The following is an 18,770-nucleotide window of genomic DNA, read 5'->3' on the forward strand; positions in this document are numbered from 1 at the left end:
ATACACACACACACGTTAGACGTGCATTTTTAACTACATAATATGCACTTATCTCTTTGAAGTTAGCCCCTGCTGACAATATATATAAATATTAGACCCTGCTGCCGATATATAGAAATATTACACCCTGCTTCTGATATATATTAATATTAACCCCTGCTGGGGATATATGTTGATATTAGCCCCTGCTGTGGATATATACTTATATTATACCCTGCTGCTGATATACATAAACCATTCACTAAACCATACCGCTCTTTTACTTACACCCTGTAGTTCAGGTATAGATCAAATAAACAACACATGGAAACAGCACATGCAACTAAATGAGATATAAAAAAAAACAACTTGTATTTGCAGGTATACATAAGTAATGTATGGAAACATAGCATTGCAGTTATAAACCAAAAGAACACACAAACCCAGCATTGCAGGTATAGATCAACTGGAAATCACATGTACACTCAGCACTGAAGGTATAGATCAAATAAACAGCACATGGAAACAGCACTCCAGGTATTGATCAACTGAATAAGACATACAAATCCTATATTTGCAGGTAAACATAAATAATTTATGGAAATATAGCCGATACAGATGAACAGAATGACACAAAACCCAGCTTTGCAGGTATAAATCAATTGGAAATTACATATAAACTCTGCATTAAAGGTATAGATAAAACCCCCTAAATTACAGGCATAGATCACTGGTCACACACCCCAAAGCCAACCCTGGTGTCCACACTGCCCACATAGAACCCGACCAGCACCCAAATTACATATTGTGTCAACTTTGTCCCCAAACAGCTGAACGTACGCCAAGTTTGTCCCATAAACACTTCTTCCTCCTAATCTATCCTATCTACCCCCTCTCCCTCCCAATCTATCCTATCTACCCCCTCTCCCTCCCTATCTACCACCTCTCCCTCCCTATCTACCACCTCTGCCTCCCTATATACCTACTCTCCCTCCCTATATACCTACTCTCCCTCCCAATCTTTCCTATGTACCCCCCTCTCCCTCCCAATCTATCCTATGTACCCCCCTCTCCCTCCCAATCTATCCTATGTACCCCCCTCTCCCTCCCAATCTATCCTATCTACCCCCCTCTCCCTCCCAATCTATCCTATCTACCCCCTCTCCCTCCCAATATATCCCATCTACCCCCTCTCCCTCCCAATCTATCCCATCTACCCCCATCTCCCTCCGTATCTATCATATCTATCCCATCTACCCCCTCTCCCTCCCAATCTATCCTATCTATCCCTTCTCCCTCCCAATCTATACCTATCTACCCCTTTTCACTTCCTATCTACCTCTTCTGACTCTCTAACCCCCTCCTAACTTTCTACCCCCCCCCTTTGAAGTTCACTTACCTTGGGCTTGTCCAGCGGTGAGATCGCGAGGTCTCTGTATCCCTGGTTCTGCAGTGTGCGCGGCTTCACTGCCGGGCGCCGGATATGACGACATATACCGGCGCCCGGCTTGAAACGCCGGCACTGCGACCAAGGCAGAGGCCTCGCGGTCGCGGAGAAGAGTGAGAGGCGCCGAACGGTTGCTGAGAACTTAATCCTCAGCGACCGCTCGGCGCCTCTCTTTCTCTCCTCCGGGTCTATAAAAAAAAAAAGCCGGCGTTTCAATTGGGGGGGCACACCGGGGGGCACAGCATGATTTTGGGGGGGCCATGGCCCCCTCTGGCCCCCTCCTGCCGACGCCACTGGCCATATGTGAAGCCAGAGTATTGTCAAAATACATTTTGCTTTTTCATTTTGTTTTTGTACTCAATATAAAAGTGAGAATGGCATGTATAATATGTTACATGTGTTCTGGTACACAGATACAAACTATAGCCCTTCTCCATAATGATAAAGAGTGTTTATGATGGTCGTCTACTCTGTACAGTTAGAACCGCGGTTATATTACTTCTTCCTGGCAACCCATGCATATCGGTTAACACTGAGGTTGTTTGATGTCCACCAAGGCTCTTCATGTACCTTTTTATGTGTAAACCGCATAGGGTTTATTGTAACTGAGAATACAATGCCTACAACGCAATGGCCATTGAATAACACCAGAGAAACCACTAATATTGCACTCAAATGGACATCCTCAAGCGTTCTTGCATGCATGCCCGGAAAGCTTTTTCGGCTTAAGCCAGTAAGCACCCATCCATGCCAAGGACATATTATGGATTTTATTGTTCCCATAGATAGCTAACAATGATGGCTGCAACTATAAAAGATGAGTTGACGGGCTTCTTTCAATATCATCAGCTGTCAGTAGTGAGACTGTGGCACAGCAATAAGCTGTCCCCTATGGACATAAACTCATAATGTTAAAATAATTGTGACAATTTTCCTGGATATCGCTTCCTAATATCACCAAGACACAGGATCACAAGTATCTGATTTTATATCATGGCTCCTTCAGCCAGGGCCAGCCCAAGACAAAATGCTGCCTGGGGCGAATTTTAAAATGCTGCCCCCCCCTTATCTACCCTTCCTCTCCCTCCGTTCCTGCCACCCCCCCATTATCTACCCTTTCTCTCCCTCCCTCCCTATTATCTACCCTTACCTCCCCCCCTTGTACTTACCTTTCAGCAGTCCTGCAGCAAGTCTCCCTGTTCGGTCTCGGTGCCGGCTTGTAATGCTGAGCGCCGGAAATGAGGTAATCTTCCGGCACTCAGCTTTACAAGCCGGCACCGAGACCGAACAGGGAGACTCGCCGCAGAGGAGAGAGAGAGAGGGCCGCTGAGCAGGTACTGACAGCTTGGTAAGCGAAAACCACTCGGCGCCCCTTTCTCTCTCTTTCGCTTAAAAAAAAATAAAAAAGGGGCTTGGGGCGGCAAAGTGGTTGCCCCACTCGGCTCCATTGTCGGGCCGGCCCTGCCTTCAGCCTCCACTCACACACAGTGAAAGAGGCAACAGAAAGCTCTTGTTACTAGACCTAGAGGGTCACCCCTCCCTGCATCCTCCATGGTCACCCTTTCTAAAAAGGGATTTTGTGTTAGAAAAAGATGGTCAAAAACACCTTCAGCTAAATATATGCAAACCCAAGTCAAACTATACCAATGTACACTCAAACACGCATACCACTCTCAAACTAACACACTGTTCAAGTATGCAGATTGCATTCAATCACACACACGTAACATCGACGGACACGGTATTCTCAACTTAATTGGGATTTTGGAAGCCTTACTGCATCATCATAAGATATTATTTAAGGTTCTAAATCGTCTTAATCATTCTCTGGCGGATTTCACTGAGTAAAGTTGATTTTATGTGCTTTGCTTTTTTTCTGTGATTCACTGTGCAGCTGGTGTCCGGTAAGCGCCAAGTGTTTCTTTTGTATTTCGTTTGTAATTGTATATTGTTTAGTAAAATGTATAACATAAAACATGAACATGTTCTAAAGAACTGCAACGTTTCACTAAAACAATATATAAAGTTGTCAATTACACACATTCCGTCTAATATTTTAAATAGCCAAAGATACTTTTGTTACTCTTAAAGAGGAACACTTGGCATGTATGTAACCAGAGAAATGGCTGGCTAATTGTGGGCATTTTGTTGAATCTCGCTGGCACTGATCACCCTTGTTTGCCTAGTATAGTACCTACTGCAAATTGAAGGGGGACTCCTTTAGTTATTGTCCTATAGTTGTAAGAAATATATATGTAATTTCCATCTCAAACACTAAAGGGACACTCCAAAGTGTGTATGACAGCTGTGTGGTCCCTTTAAATTGTTGTGATGTTGTCACAGATTCTCCCTATATTAGTTTGTCATACCTGGGAACTCACCGGGTCTCGCCTGGAGACTCTGGGAGAAGCACCGCTTCTATGGTACTCTGGGTCGACACCCAAGTCCTCCGGGTCGCAAGAGCGGCGTCCTAACACATCCCACACCCCGCTTTTTCATCTTTAAATGGGGGTGTTTCCCGCAACATCAGCAGGACTGCCCACCACCCTTAGCGGCAGTCCTGGCCACATCCCGCAAGGGTGGGCTCCGAGTAGCCAAAGCCTACAAGTTCCTAGGTGTGCCAATTTCCCCTCCATAACAGCTATTTTGGGTGTAGGAGATGTTTTGGTTGGACACATCTCTGTGCACATAATATACTTATCCGCTTTAGGGCTTGCTCAGCAAATGCTACTGGCAGGGATCTATTGCGAACATTGGATTTATTGAATATAAATCACAGTGAAAACAGGAACTATGTGACACCAATGCAAAATTTTATGCAAGGTTTTCTGCTACAAGTATATATATATATATATATAATATAATATACACACACACACAGACCCATACAGCACATGAAGATGCATCTGGTTCTGCCTCATCAATATTTTGGCTAGCCTGCTCAGATTATAGAAGTGACTCACTGTTTTGTACTCGGCTAGCATCAGATAATTGGTTTCCTTGTGTTTAATGTAAGTGATATTCTGCCAAAAGATCAGAAATGGTGAATGTGTCCTTTTTAATGTACAAAAATTGGAAATAACCTAAATGTGTGAGGTTTAGTGGGTAGAATGTATGAGTGTACATAGTAGAGTGTATGAGTGTTTGTAGCGCCTCTAGATGGTGCTATGTACACTCCAGTAAGTTTAAATAATACATCTAATAAAATGCCCTTTAAAAACTCTGATTTTGTCTGTTAAGCAGTTTCTTCTCTTTGGTAAACATTCACAATAGAGAAATAATTAGTTTCTAATTAACATATGTTAACATATTCATTATGCTTGAAACTGGTAAAGTGTCTCGTCTTTTGGAGCCTTAAAAAAGAAAAACAACTTTCTGCTTACTTTTAACCTTGACTATGTAATATTGCTTTATATATTTACCACTCTAAAGTGAAAATCATTGCCTGTTTCTGGTAGGCACCCTAGATAGATTTTTCTCGTGGGACATCGTTTGGTCAAGAGCTGGTCCAAAATAGATCTTTAACCATAGAGATGGTAGTAGTTGTTCAGCACTGCGGAATATGATCGTGCTTCATAAATCAATAAATAATAATTGCAGTGCTTTGTATAATCCTATGATAAATTAACATTTTAAATGTTAGGGTTAGGACAACACATAGCATGATTCCCAAATTTGCCACAATAGCTCTGATAACTGGCCTAAGATTTTAGTTGTCAGGTGTCCTGGCAAATATCATATCTTAATGTGCAGCGTGTGACAGACAATGTGCATCAGGGAGAAAGGGAGTAGATGGGACATTCTATGGGCCATAGCGACACATCTTGGGTATTTGGGGAAGAGCGACACACAATGTCACCCTTGCTCTGATGTCCTGGTGTGTGACATTAAAAAGTTGATAAGTGTTGGCTAATGAGGCTTTAATAATGTAAGTCCCAAGGAAAATCAGAATCGCAATCTAGTTTGCTAGGGACAATCTCATGCCCCCAAGTACCTCTTTTTTGTAATGGTTGAACTCTTTGGGAGCCATCCCTATCACACGTCTTTCCTGCTCTGCTGGCTACCTTTTTGAAAGTTATTTTCTTTATTGCACCTGTAATTTAATGTGCCAATATGTTGTGGTCTTATTCTAAATTACTTACTCACTTAGGCCCAGCAATAGATTGAAAATGTATAGCCTAATTACTTTTTTGGCTATTTAAATGGTAGGGTGTACAATCTGGTTTATTGAATGCGCAATGTGTGTGTGTATCACGTGTAGGCATAAGATATATTTAGGTTGTGTAAAAGGCTGTGGTTGTGGCTGTAAGAGTCATTAAGGATTTAAGGAGAATTGCTTTAAGACCCAAACCAAAATCGTAATTGTATAAATTGTATAAGCCTGGCAATCTGCCTTGATAGATTCAGTTTAGTATTGTTTAGTGATTTATAGTACAAGTTTCCTTGGTCACCCCCTTCCTATATCGCAGTGTGTAACGACGGACATAACACGTTTTGTGTTATACGCCTACAAATATAGTTATGTTGCCCTAGAAAATAACAATAGGGCTGGATAATTTCTGATAACAAAAAGAGTTTTGTTATTTGGTTAAAAAAGTCCTGCCACTAAACAATGCTGCCAATGTTGATATTTTCTGATAAAAAGAAAACAGAGCAGCCTTTATGTTATTTGAAATCCAGAAGCCTTTCTGAAAATTCATATAACTGTACTAGATGTTCTAGACTATATGCCTTTTTGAGCAGGGAATTCTTTACCTATTTACCTTTTACATGGCTATCTTACCAAATTGCACTCGTTTATATGTCAGTTTACCCATTGTGCAGATGTGCAGCATATAATGGCATTATATAAATCAATCAATAATAATTAGAGATATGTGTATATATTTAAGTTGGTGGGTGTAACAAAAAGTAGACAACGTACAGTATGAATACAAGTCTTTTGTCTTGGTTGACATTTGACTGCTGTTACACAATCACATGATGCGCCCATCCACATCTCGATTGGTGTATGTAATTAGGCACGTTTGCCTTATACGGAATGATTTATTATACAAGTATCTATATAAACCTTAAAACCTATAGTTACCTAAAGGAATAGTTTATGAAGCCCACCTCCTGACTGATGATCTGAAGCATTAGGACATACGGTAATTGTTGATAAACCATCGTTTGTATAAGTTGGTGTCAGACTGGTAGCCCGAAAGATGGAGTTTTATCAATAGATGGTTACCACCAGGTTACTTGGTCTTGCCATTGTGTAGCATAAATATATCAGATTCTAGTTATAAATGCAAAATCTATATTTCAGCAATTGTAGGCTTTTTTATTTGCTGCCAAATTAGCTGGTTAGTAGTAATATAGGTAATAAGTCTCACATCAGCATATATTCTTTTTCTCAGGATAAAATGGCCTTATCCAAATTATAAATTATAGTAGGGGAGGAAAATATTTGTTAACATGGACGTACTGCTCTTGGTCTTCCAAATTACACTGGATCTCTTGCACTCTAGTATGTTGATGCATATTGGCAGTACTAGAAGAGATTGCTCACCTGTTTCCAATGATCCTGCTAAAACAATATGCATCTTTTTGAATTTCCATTTCCATTACCTATATTTTGTCAAATGCACCCAAAGTAAAAAAAAAAAGTAATAAATAAATAAAAAGCATGGCTATTTCCCACTTATTTACCACTTTGCTTAGACTGTTATTCCTCTGGCATTTAATTTTTTCCCACAGACAAAATTAAATTTGCCTGGGTCTGTTTATCCAGATGCAATGCAGACAGTGATAAAAGGGCAATAATTGTTGACTAGCAAGCATTTAGCAGGAGAGGTTTTGGTTCAGAGAAGGCCTCTCTTAGCACTGTGGGAAACAGAATCCGTGGTCTCAGTCACATGCGCGGCCCCTCAGTGGGATACCAAGCACAGACAAAGGAAGCAAGTTTAAGTGCACAGGTCAAATAAAGTGTATTTGGCTTTGGCTGCAGAACGTTCATTCCATTAAGTGGTTACACAAGTTTGTTATACGGCCAAATCCCACCAATGCTAATGCGCTAGCCCCTATAATGTTTGCCATTAGCTTAGTTTGTTGTTTTTGTATTTCATTTGAAATGCTTCTCGTGTAATCTACAAAATGAATGCACAGCTAGTGATCCTGTTTAGCAAATTTCCCAGAATGTATACAACGGGCATGGTCTAATTTATCCCAGTACCACATATTATGAGTTATAATGTTTGCTTCCACCCAGCGAGTCAAATTACCAAGTAATACAAGGGCTAGAATACATATTACTACACGGGTCTATACAAGCACACTGACCAGTGCACATATTCTCCAAAAGGTCCATATAGACAGTCCACAGAAGGAGCAAATCCTTAAACACTGCCTCAGGTCATGTGTACATGTTAACATGGGCACAATTATGAAAATTATTCATATAAAACCGTAAATCAAAGAGAAAAGAGGTCATACGACCAATGGTTGATTCATTTCCTAATAGAAGCCCAAGTGTAACAGGTTTTTGCCCGCTTTGTATCTTTACTGTTTGTGCCTACTTTGCTGTTTGATGTCATGTTTGCAGAGAAAAAACCCAACCAAATTGGGAGAGAGTTTGGGTTGGATTTACATTACATAGCCGGTCAACACAACCACAGTAACCTCTCATGTTACACTGATCACATCCCTGTGTGTCCCAGCCCATTTGCCACTCTCCATGGTGCTGACAATGGTGGCCACACATCAATGGCTTACCCATCAAAGGTCCAGTATCCTGCTTCCGCATTCTTACAACATATATATACATAAATATGGGCAAAATTGACCCTCTTCTGGATTACTTTTAACAAGGAACAGATAAAAATAATTGTTTCCATCACTCTTGCCAATAAAGTCCTAAGGATGATAGAGTTCATGAGGTCTCTTTCCTATAGTGTTGAAACAAAGGGTTGGGTACAGTCATAAAAGGGCATTCTTCTAGTACAAATAATAATATTTTTACCCAAAGCTGTACAGAAATGCATGGAGGTAAATAGGTGTTAAGATACATGAAACTCTCTGCCAAATAGGTTTAAGCCCATGAAACTCTTTGCCAGATATGCTCATCAAATCTTAAATAGAATCTTTTTTGGTTATTTGGTTAACAAGATTTGCTTCCTCCTCACACCAGGGACATGCTGGGGTGTTTTATTTTCACATACCTTTCCATTAACCCTTTATTCAAGAATGAACCCTTAAACCAACCAGCCTTTGTCGTACCATTCATGTCACAATATTTTTCCGGGCGCTACAATACAATGTATACACATGGAGAAGATTAACCAGAAAGAAAACAAAAAGTGTATTTCACATACAAACATTCTGCAGGAACATAGAGAAGCTGCACCTGCTTTTAGATTTACTTTAAAGAAGCAGTCAGGGCACGGAAAAATAACCATCGTTCCTTTAACGTACAACAACCCGTGATGAAATACTCTGTGCTGTTGAAAATCATTACATGTATGCGCAACAGCCTACTGGGTTCCATCTGCCTTGATTTTCAAGATATTGGAGCATCAGAGACACGATCACTGAATTTAAATATTAATAGGGTTATACAAACGTTTGTCAGTAATTTGTAGGAAAAAGAACGACTTTATAAACATTCAAAGTAATAGTCTATTTATAAATAGTTATACGTTGCGAAAGAAAGCCTTGCTCAGCACTATGTGTTAAATTGAATGAATGAATGAAAACAAATTCATCAAGATGGTTTGTGCTTCTAGCCGTAAATTCTTCACTGTTGCTCCTTACAAATAAATATTTCAAAATGCAGCATTGATACACAGCGTGGCAGGCTATAACAAATGTGTATGTCCTGAGAGAAGTATTGATTCTTTTGCCAATGATAAATTACGGTTCATAGCTTTGGTGGTAAAAGTAACGGTAATAAAAGTGATTGATATTATTTCAGCACAATCTGTTAACACAGATGTAAGAACTTGTCTTGTTCAATATGTGTTTTTGCTCCAAATATAATTACTGCATACTGTAATTATTGTAAACCTGCATTGTGTGCTTTAGCTAGAAAGTAATTTAGATTTGTTGAAAATATTGACAATCTTTGATTTGTTTGGAATTCTACATTTCAACTGCCTTTTCTGTGTGTATGTGTGCATATATCTATGGAACATTGAACAAGCATGGAGCAGATGGCACGCTAACATGGAGGAAGCCGCTGCTCTCCAAAAATACATTACTGTGCACCTGAAGTTTGCCAAAGAGCACCTTGACACTCCAAAACAGTACTGGGCAAATGTTTTGTGGACTGGTGAAACGATGGTTGAATGGCTCATGAAGAACTAAATATGGTCTAAAAAGAGTACCGCATACCCACGTGAAAACATCATACCAGCAGTGAAGTATGGTGGTGGGAGCATCATAATTTGAAGCTGCTTTACTGCCTTCTGCGTATTTGCACACCTGTCTACAACTTTTGTACTGTACACATAGTTATAAAAGAATACCAGAAATACAAACATTAAAAACATTCTGGGAGGGGTGAAGCTAAATAAGAGAGGCTTAAACAGGGACAAGTCTGCCTTACCACCTACAGGGTAATAAAAAGGGTAGTATTGGGAATGTGCAGAGTGAAGCACGACGCCAACCAACATAATGGTAGGGAGACCCACCTTGGTATATTAGAATGAGTTGGAGCTATCTGCAGACAGAAACTAGAACCAGCCTATGAAGCATAGATGGCATGCAGGGTCTCCAAATCTAGAAGAACAGTACTGACAGAGGTCAGCACCCGTATTAAGGAACAGGTGCAGGGAGGAACTCAAAAGACTCAGAAGAAGTCAGGATCAGCCAGAAATCAGGAACAGGTGCATGATTCAGACACACATGTAAGCTAAAAACAGTGTTGGCAGTCTGGAATAGACAGTTTAAGCAAGGATGGTCAACAGTGAAGTCCAAACACCTAGTGCATATCCAGATGGAGAGTATAAGTATATCACAGTGCTCTTCAGCCCTCAAACTCATGGTGATATTTATACTACCATATGTGCCCATCATTCCTACCTCCCTTCCCTAATTTTAACTAATTTGTGTTGTATACATATATTATAATCTAGTACTTTTACTTACAATTTTCAGAGGTAGCCATCTCAAAATAATAGTTTGTTGATTGTTTAATATCTCTATCTATCTGTCTGTCTGTCTGTCTGTCTGTCTGTCATTGAAACTGTTCTGAGAACTGATGTTCAGCACGTTTTCAGACAAGCTTTGGCATCTTGTTCTCCTGCTGTTAAATTATTAAGCAAGTTTCCTTAGATCTTTTACTTTATAACCTGGACTTCAAAGTTTTATATGATGTGGTATTTTAAATGCTCGGGTTTCAATGTTTTAGTTCAGCTGTTCATAGAATGGTTGAAGCTTGTTTGGGTCATGGTTATTAAAATATCTATTTCAAGTAAACGGGGGAAATCAGGAGTTAGGCCAGATGGTATAGAGTGAGCAAAGGCAAATCCTCAGTCAGCCATAGGTGATCAGGGTAAAAAGAGACATCATGATGGAGGAGATGGTAAAAGGGTGAGGAGAGAAAATCTAGGTTTTTTTCATTTGGTAGAAGGGTGAGATTCTGTATGTGATCTCCACAGTATAAATGTGTCTTTTTAAGGTAAGCTTCTCTAAGCATTGTTTGGAACTATTTGGATGTGCCCCATAGGCTTTTGGTATCTCAGATGATTACAAGGCTTACAGACAGCCCTTTGTTCTCTGGGTTAGGGTAATGATGCCTGGATGTTCCATGTCCTGCACCTTCCATACCCACTTAGGGCAAACCACTAATCATGCATAGCAAAGCCTACCCTTTGTACCCAAGCTCCACCTCTAACATGTTCCCATATGTGGGGTTAAGGGGAGCTTTTGGGGGCAGATGTGGTACTACTTTATATCAGATTACACAGAGGTTTGGAGCAGCAGTTGGCCTACTGGATCCCATGTAAAGATGGAGAAAGTGGATTATAGTTGTAAAGCCACTTGGAAATTCATGTTCCTTAACAGTGTATTCACACTAAAAATGTTAAAAAGTAAAACAAATAGACAACAAAAACAGGTGCGGGAGTAATCAAAATACTGAGGTGGATAGATAAACTGTCAGGCCGATCCCAACACCCTAATACTAATGACAAGGCAGGAGAGTTTGGGATTTCTATTCTCAAATATTGATTGCTGTGGTCCAGGTGCAAGGGACATAACATTGGGGAGTGATATGCATCAATTTGTTGCTGCTAAATGCTAACATTTTTATTTATTTTTTTTGCTGATGAGGCTCTGAGAAGAGGTTCCTGAAGTCCGCCTGCAGTTGACAGGTGAATCCTTATTCTCCTGTCTCATTTGATTGCCGGTCAGTGTTGGATGACAGCTGAGGCTACAGTCACAGGAGTGAGTTCAGAAATGCAAGGCTTATATTTGACTATATTTGTGTTTGCATACAAAGCAAACTTTATTTACATGTACCTAGGTATGCATGTGAAAATGCAGGTATTGGGGCAAAATGCTTTTGCATGCTTTGGAGGGATATGACATTTTGTTCCTTGAGTATATGCCAGTTGTTAGCTGATGATGCCATATATTGGTGATGTTGCCATATAGACAATGGCAAATCGTCTTGCACCAAGTGCATGTGATCAAACCAGCTTCAGAACATCAGTTAGGTCAGGCCCTCCATTAGATACTAAATAGCGTTTACACTTCGTGGGCCCAGGAATGAGGTTGTTTGGGATATGGGAGAGCTCCAAAGATTCCTGCATAGTTGATGGAAATCTGGGATGTGTCCTCACCCCAACTCCTCACCAGTCTCCGCCAAGCAGGCTCACCAGGATAGCATGAAGAAACTCCATAAGTGACCAGGAATGCTCACCTGACCTTTAAAATGTCATAAAGACAAAAGTTTATAAACTTTTCCTGCGACCATTCTGAATGCTTCCTCCCCTTAGGCTTACTTGTGTACAGGCTTGCAAGGCATAATGTTTTACGTTATTACTGTTGCAGATGCAAGGAGGAAGAATTGTGTGAAACCTAGTGACCAAAGCCAGTTAAGGAGCTTTAGCCCCTGAAGCAATTATACAGGAAGGGTTCCTTCTCTCGATTTCCTGCCTTAAACAAGCTCTTGTTCTCTGCTTTCTGCCTCTTGCAGTCTTTTGTCCTACTGTTCTATCCCCCCCGCTATATCACTTGCTGGATATACACTATATATGTTTGCTGATCAATAGAATCAGAAATCTAGTGTAGATGTTGTAATGATTATTGTAGCGGGAAACGGCTGACTTTTAATGGAATATCTACATATCTACCAGCTACATCACTCTTGTGTTCCAATTGCACATTGTGTTTAAAAGGCTGACTGATCATTAGAAAATCCTTTTGCAATTACATTTGCACACCTAAGTTACCCCAAAGTTTTGAACAGTAGTCTATATACTCTGTGTCTGACTGGTATGATGTTCTTATTGTGGAATGCTGTGTTAGCTTTACGCCAGATGTAATGGGACCCATACCTTCCAAAAAGTTCCACTTTTGACTTGCGTGTCCACAGAATAGTATCCCAAAAGTCTTGGGGGTCATCAAGATGATTTTTGGCAATTGTGAGACAAGCCTTTGTGCTATTTTTGGCAGCAGTGATTTTCACCTTGCAACCCTCTTATGGATGCCATTTGACACAGTCTCTATCTTTTTGTGGAATTGTGAACACTGACCTTAACTGAGGCATTTGAGACCTGTAGTTCTTTACATGTTAGTCTTGGTTCTTTTGTGACCTCTTGGATGAGTCATTGATGCTCTGATATAAGAAATATGGTAGGCCAACCACTCCTGGCACCTTTTTGGCCCATTCCTGAGGAGGGTTGGCACCTTTTGGCCCACTCCTGAGAAGGGCTGGCACCTTTTGGCCCAGGTGGCGCAATCCATAACACAGGGTAAAGTCACCCTACAGTGAAAGCGATACTGCTCGCACAATGTATATATACACTGTACTCCTGCAAAATACGGCAGTCATCCTCCCTCATTGAGACCACATGCCGAGAAATCATGTCATTTTGAGCCGTGATGGTGAAGAAGAATGATTGCCTTGTAGGACAGGCGAGAGTTGAGGATCCATCCGAACACTAGGAGCCTGGAGCAATTGGTGCAGGGCTGCTCAGAACCCTAGGACCCAAGAGCAATTGCTCCGCGTGCTTCGCTATTAATCCGGCCATTGGGTGACACAAGTACTGTTCTTTTAGTGCCTTAAAATGGAAGACAGTAGCAGACAAATGCTGCTCACATTACTCTATAATAATCCATTATCTTTTGAATGGCAAGTATCTGACCAAGGTGTCATTGGTTAATTATAATAATATTTCATTTAGTTGTATATCCAGTTGAAACAGGGAAGAATTTTAAAAGCTAATGATAAATAATAACAAAACCCGGACCCCTATAATCTTCTTTACTAAATGAATGAAAAGGGGGATGCTATATTAGCAATTTGTTTAATAACATATGCTTGTATAATGCAGACCAGCGAGGCTGTGAAACTTTTGAACAAGTGTTCCTGGTGGTTGAACAAGCCAAATTGCCATACCAACCTGGCATCCATCGCAGTACCCTTTCTGTTGCATTGGCGTAATGAATAATAGTCATCCCCTTTATACCCTTTCACAATGTCATTAACATTTAACAGAATAAAATGAAACAACATCTACTTGTTTTTAAAACTGGTGAGTCTGGAAATGCCATTTTATATTTAAAGGGCCACTCCAGCCATCATAGGCACTTTTATGCATATAATAGCAGTGTGTCCTCCTTATGATACATTACAGTTCTATAGTCAGATCTTTATTTGAGTATTGCATACAGTTATGGAGATCCTATGTCCAGAAATATATTGACTTTCTGGAAAGAGTCAGGGGAACAATTACTACAATGATCAATGGTATGCAGCATAAATATCAGGAAAGACTAAGGGATCTAAGTATACACAGCTTTGCAAAGAGAAGAGAGAGTTATTCTGAATGAAATGTAAATGAGTTTTACTTTACCAAGAGGGTGGTAGAAAAGTGGATCAATCTCCCAGCAGAAATGAGGAGTAAAGTACTTACAAAAGTATTTTAAAGTGCATTTGTCATGTCTGTAGTGGACACTTTAACTGTCCCTTTAAGTAATACACTTTCAGAATGTACATGCTTTATTTTTGTGGCATTAGTGCCCTGGAGCCCTTAAGGAGTAATAATATAATATATTCTTAATGGAAATGTTATTATATTATAGTAAGTTAAAATTTTCATACCCAATTTTATCACATAATTTTCAGTAAATCTATTCTTCGAAATCTTTCACATTGGCCAAAAGAAAAAAAAATATCTCTAGCTTTTTATACAATGAAGAATGACACATATTGTAAAGATACATTATATATCATTATATATTTGAAACTGTAGCTGATACTATCTGTTTTCGATAATACATAGCAACCTCCAAAGATGGTTTTAGTCCCTTGTATTTACTGAACGTATTTCCAATGTATGGAAGTGTTGTATCCCCGCCCCAGAACGCCTACCCTGTGACTTCACAAATACATGGGCGTGGACACGGCCGCCGCATACTCTTTAAATCGGCAGCTTGCGCTCTTGTCCCATAGCAGACAGGCGTTCTGTGGAGTTTGGGTAGTTGTCGCCGAGCTCGCGGTATTCGGATCAAGCATGCAAATATGATATGCGTTGGCTACTTACTTTACCAAAAACGCTGATTCTGTTAGATCGCTTATTAGACGACCTCGTTAGGGCAATCTGTATAAACTCTAATAATGATGGCTCTTGAAATATCTGTATAAAGTTTAGCAGTGAAGAAGTTTACTTTGTTTTCACATCTGCATTTAGACACATAAAGCCGCCGATCCATGATGCTTCCAGCGGTGCTTATCGCGCTGGTGTTGGCAAGCTGCACCCTAGGGTGTCAGTTACCCTCGGACTGGAGACCCCTGAGTGAGGGATGCAGAGCGGAGCTCGCAGAGATTATAGTCTTTGCAAAAGTTCTGGCCGTCCATCAGGAAACGTACAATATCTATAACTACCTGCCGTGGCACTATGAGGCTGGTGATGGGGGGCTCTTCTATGCAGCCGAGATTGAGATGCTCTGTGACCAGGCGTGGGGCAGCATGCTGGAGGTACCTGCAGGATCCAGGCTTAACCTGACCGGACTGGGATACTTCTCCTGCCACTCTCACACTGTGGTGCAGGATCAGTCCTATTTCTTCTTTCTCAGGTATGCCATTTAGAGCCGGATCATTGTAACAATAACCTTCGTTTAAATAAAAAGTTATGCGCAATGTATCTGTATGTGAAATGTCACAGCATTATTCTGTATTCACTCACATTAACACTTCTCAATGTACTAGCCTTGTGTATTTTGAATGACCCTCTTGGACCATTTTCTGATCTTTGAATGTATATTTAATTTGTACCATACATTGTCTTTGGTTTATGCTCTTTGACTGTTTCATACTGTGTGTAATCTGACTTTTGTATAGGTCAAGCTACTTGGTAAATCAGTAGCCAGATCTGTGATTGATACAGTCAATCCTTTCACTTTTCCTTAGCTTATCTGTGGGGTACATTAGTTGTCTCTTGCATGAAGAGTTAAAGACTTCTTGCTCTTGCAGTATCTTGTAACTTTGGGCAGCTCCAAGTTCTTGATGCATCTCTCTTACTATATCCCATAGGTGATCATGTCCTTGGTTTTCATTATGCTGTACGCATAGTCATGCAGGGTCATACATGCCATGCATGCAAGTCCATAGTCAAGTATGTCTAAAAACATAGGCTCTGGTTGTGTTTAACCAACATGATAAAATGTTGTATATCATCCAAACCAGATAGTTTTAACAAATATATTAAAAGGTACCTGATCTGAGTAGTGTTTTAAAACAGGTAGCTCTTTTTAAAGTTACCAATGAACTTGCAATCCAAGCTACTAAGGAGATATGGTCAAATTAACTTAAAGTGGCACTAAACATAAATTTGACTTCAATCAACATTTAAACCACTAAAAGCTCATAAGCAAGGTAATTAGAAGTCAATAGCATTTTTATTGCACATACATGTCATAATGTGTTAGCAAATGTTAACATAACTGGTAGGTAGCTTTTTTTATAGAAAATACCCTTTATTGAGAGCTTAATGCATAGTGTCATTGGAAACATTAAAATCCTTTTCAGATATGTGAATATTTCCATCTACTACTAGTGTAGTCCTAAATACACTATCAAGCACAATATGCAGTGGTCTGTCTTTATCACCCCCTTTTAAAGACTCTGAATCCTTTTAAAGTTGCCCTTGTACTTGTACTTATAATGGTGGCCCAAATTCTTTCCCAAGTCAGGAAATGCCATCTATTCTTTGTGAAGGAGCCACAAGCAGTTGTAATATGTAGGCCAATCCTATTTCTGTCATTAGAGTGGTCTATGATCCAATCTGTTAAACCTCCACTAGTTGCTGCTTGGTATTTGTACCTGGCCTTGGAAGATGTCATGGTATCCCAGTGTTGATATCTTCCTTACTAAATACATAACTGTGATTCTATAGATTGCATTACGAAATGTACACCAACATGCCAAGCTCATAACTTCTTATTTGGATAGTCTGGGACAGAATAATGAGATTTTGAGGAATCATGTAGGACATTTGGCAAACTTCCTATATAACGCTATGGTACAATGCAAGGAAAGTTTGTTAGAGAGGTAATGCAGATTGTAGGCGGTTTTAAAGCGGTTTTAAAGCATGCACATCTATACATGTAATCGATTTCCTTCTCCTGTACCCATTCTCAATGATGCATGAAGCGCTCTTATATGTTTAATGATCTTTTAATGCCCAACTAGGAGCTTGTGATTTGGAACTTCCGTTAATGTTGATCACTACCACTGCCAAGAATAAAAAGGTTTCTTAAAACTAGTTAAGCATGTATTGATACCTTGGTCTCATGAGTGACCTGGTTCAGTAAAAGAGCTTGGATACTAACAAGAGGGACTAACAAAAGCAAGTATAATTGCCCCTTATTGGGATTGTAAAATGTCTCGTTTTGAAATCAGGCTTTGTTTAGGTTTTTGGAATGTCATATAATAAATAACATGTTTTAAATGGAGAATATTTAATAATTCTAGTCTAAAGAAACCCAAACACCATAGGCATGTTTTAAAAAGAATACTATGAATTGGATTAATAAAAGAAAATATAAATGTCTGGATGAAAAACCAAACATAATTCACAAAAAATGAAAAATATGTTGGTGAGAAAACCAGCTAGGACAAAAATAGTAAGTGGAAGGAGAGAAGTTTAAAAGAGAAAATATTCTAAACATATGGAGAATCTGCAATCTCAAAAACATATGCAGGAAAGAACTTCTAATTAAAAGGTTTCTTAAAAAAACAAAACAGAAGTATTTTTGTTAAGACCATCCTCTCTCTGGGACCAAGGTGTCAGGTCATTTAATCCATTTGATTCCTGTGTGATAAGTGTCTTCATGGCAATTAAGCCGCAAGATGGACTTTTAGAGTGGAATGTATAGTTATCTGAACAAATGTGTGTATTTTAAGAGTACTTGAATTTATGATATCCAATTCTGAAAATCTGGGAGCAATACTGCATCTTTCTGATACAACATTTATACTGTACCTCATTGGGGAAATAACTGACAAAACTGTGTCATAATAGCTGATATATTTTTTAACATTTTCTTAGAGCCTGTGAAAACATTGTCGCAGAATCCAAAACGCAATATAATGATCACTTATTAATATAATGTTGTTCATTAAAACTGGACCTCTATCAGTCTGTTAAGGTAGGACACAGCTTATTGCAAGGGCAATTAGGGGGAAAAATAATATTGCTGTTCTGCTTACAGAAAAGAGAGCCAACTTCACCTACATTCCTAAAACAACACGTGGTCAACTTTCAACACCTCAAAGGTCACTGCTCTTGGTGTTAAGGGGGTTACATCTGAAGAATGGACATCTAAGGCTTTTGTAATTCTAATACTTTTTCCCCCACATGTCTCTCTATGTTTACATGCTACTCCCTCCACTAGCATAGAAACACAGAATTTGAGAAGCACCATTTGACCCATCTAGTCTGCCCATTTTGTCCTGATATAAAGACTAATCCCTTGATCATTGATCCTGGCCTTGTCTTAGATTCGTGATAGCATATGCTAAATTTACTTACTCTATCAACCTTAACCACTTCTGCCACAAGCCTATTCCACATACTGTATATAGCACCTCAGTAAAGAGAGAATGTATCCACTACCATTTTACTTTTATTAT

At 39.6% G+C, this 18,770-nt stretch overlaps 1 protein-coding gene across 1 annotated transcript in view; it reads left to right on the plus strand.

Annotated features, from left to right (window-relative positions):
* Positions 1–15,130: 15,130 nt before the first annotated feature.
* The window catches only part of CCDC3 (coiled-coil domain containing 3), a 37,884-nt gene continuing 34,244 nt past the window's right edge, over positions 15,131–18,770 (plus strand). The window contains exon 1 of the mRNA XM_053463278.1: positions 15,131–15,712. Coding sequence (XP_053319253.1) covers positions 15,348–15,712 — 365 coding nt within the window. The 5' untranslated portion in view covers positions 15,131–15,347. The remainder of the gene's footprint in view (positions 15,713–18,770) is intronic.

Source organism: Spea bombifrons, chromosome 4 (genome assembly GCF_027358695.1).
Source record: "Spea bombifrons isolate aSpeBom1 chromosome 4, aSpeBom1.2.pri, whole genome shotgun sequence".
Classification (NCBI taxonomy): domain Eukaryota; kingdom Metazoa; phylum Chordata; class Amphibia; order Anura; family Pelobatidae; genus Spea; species Spea bombifrons.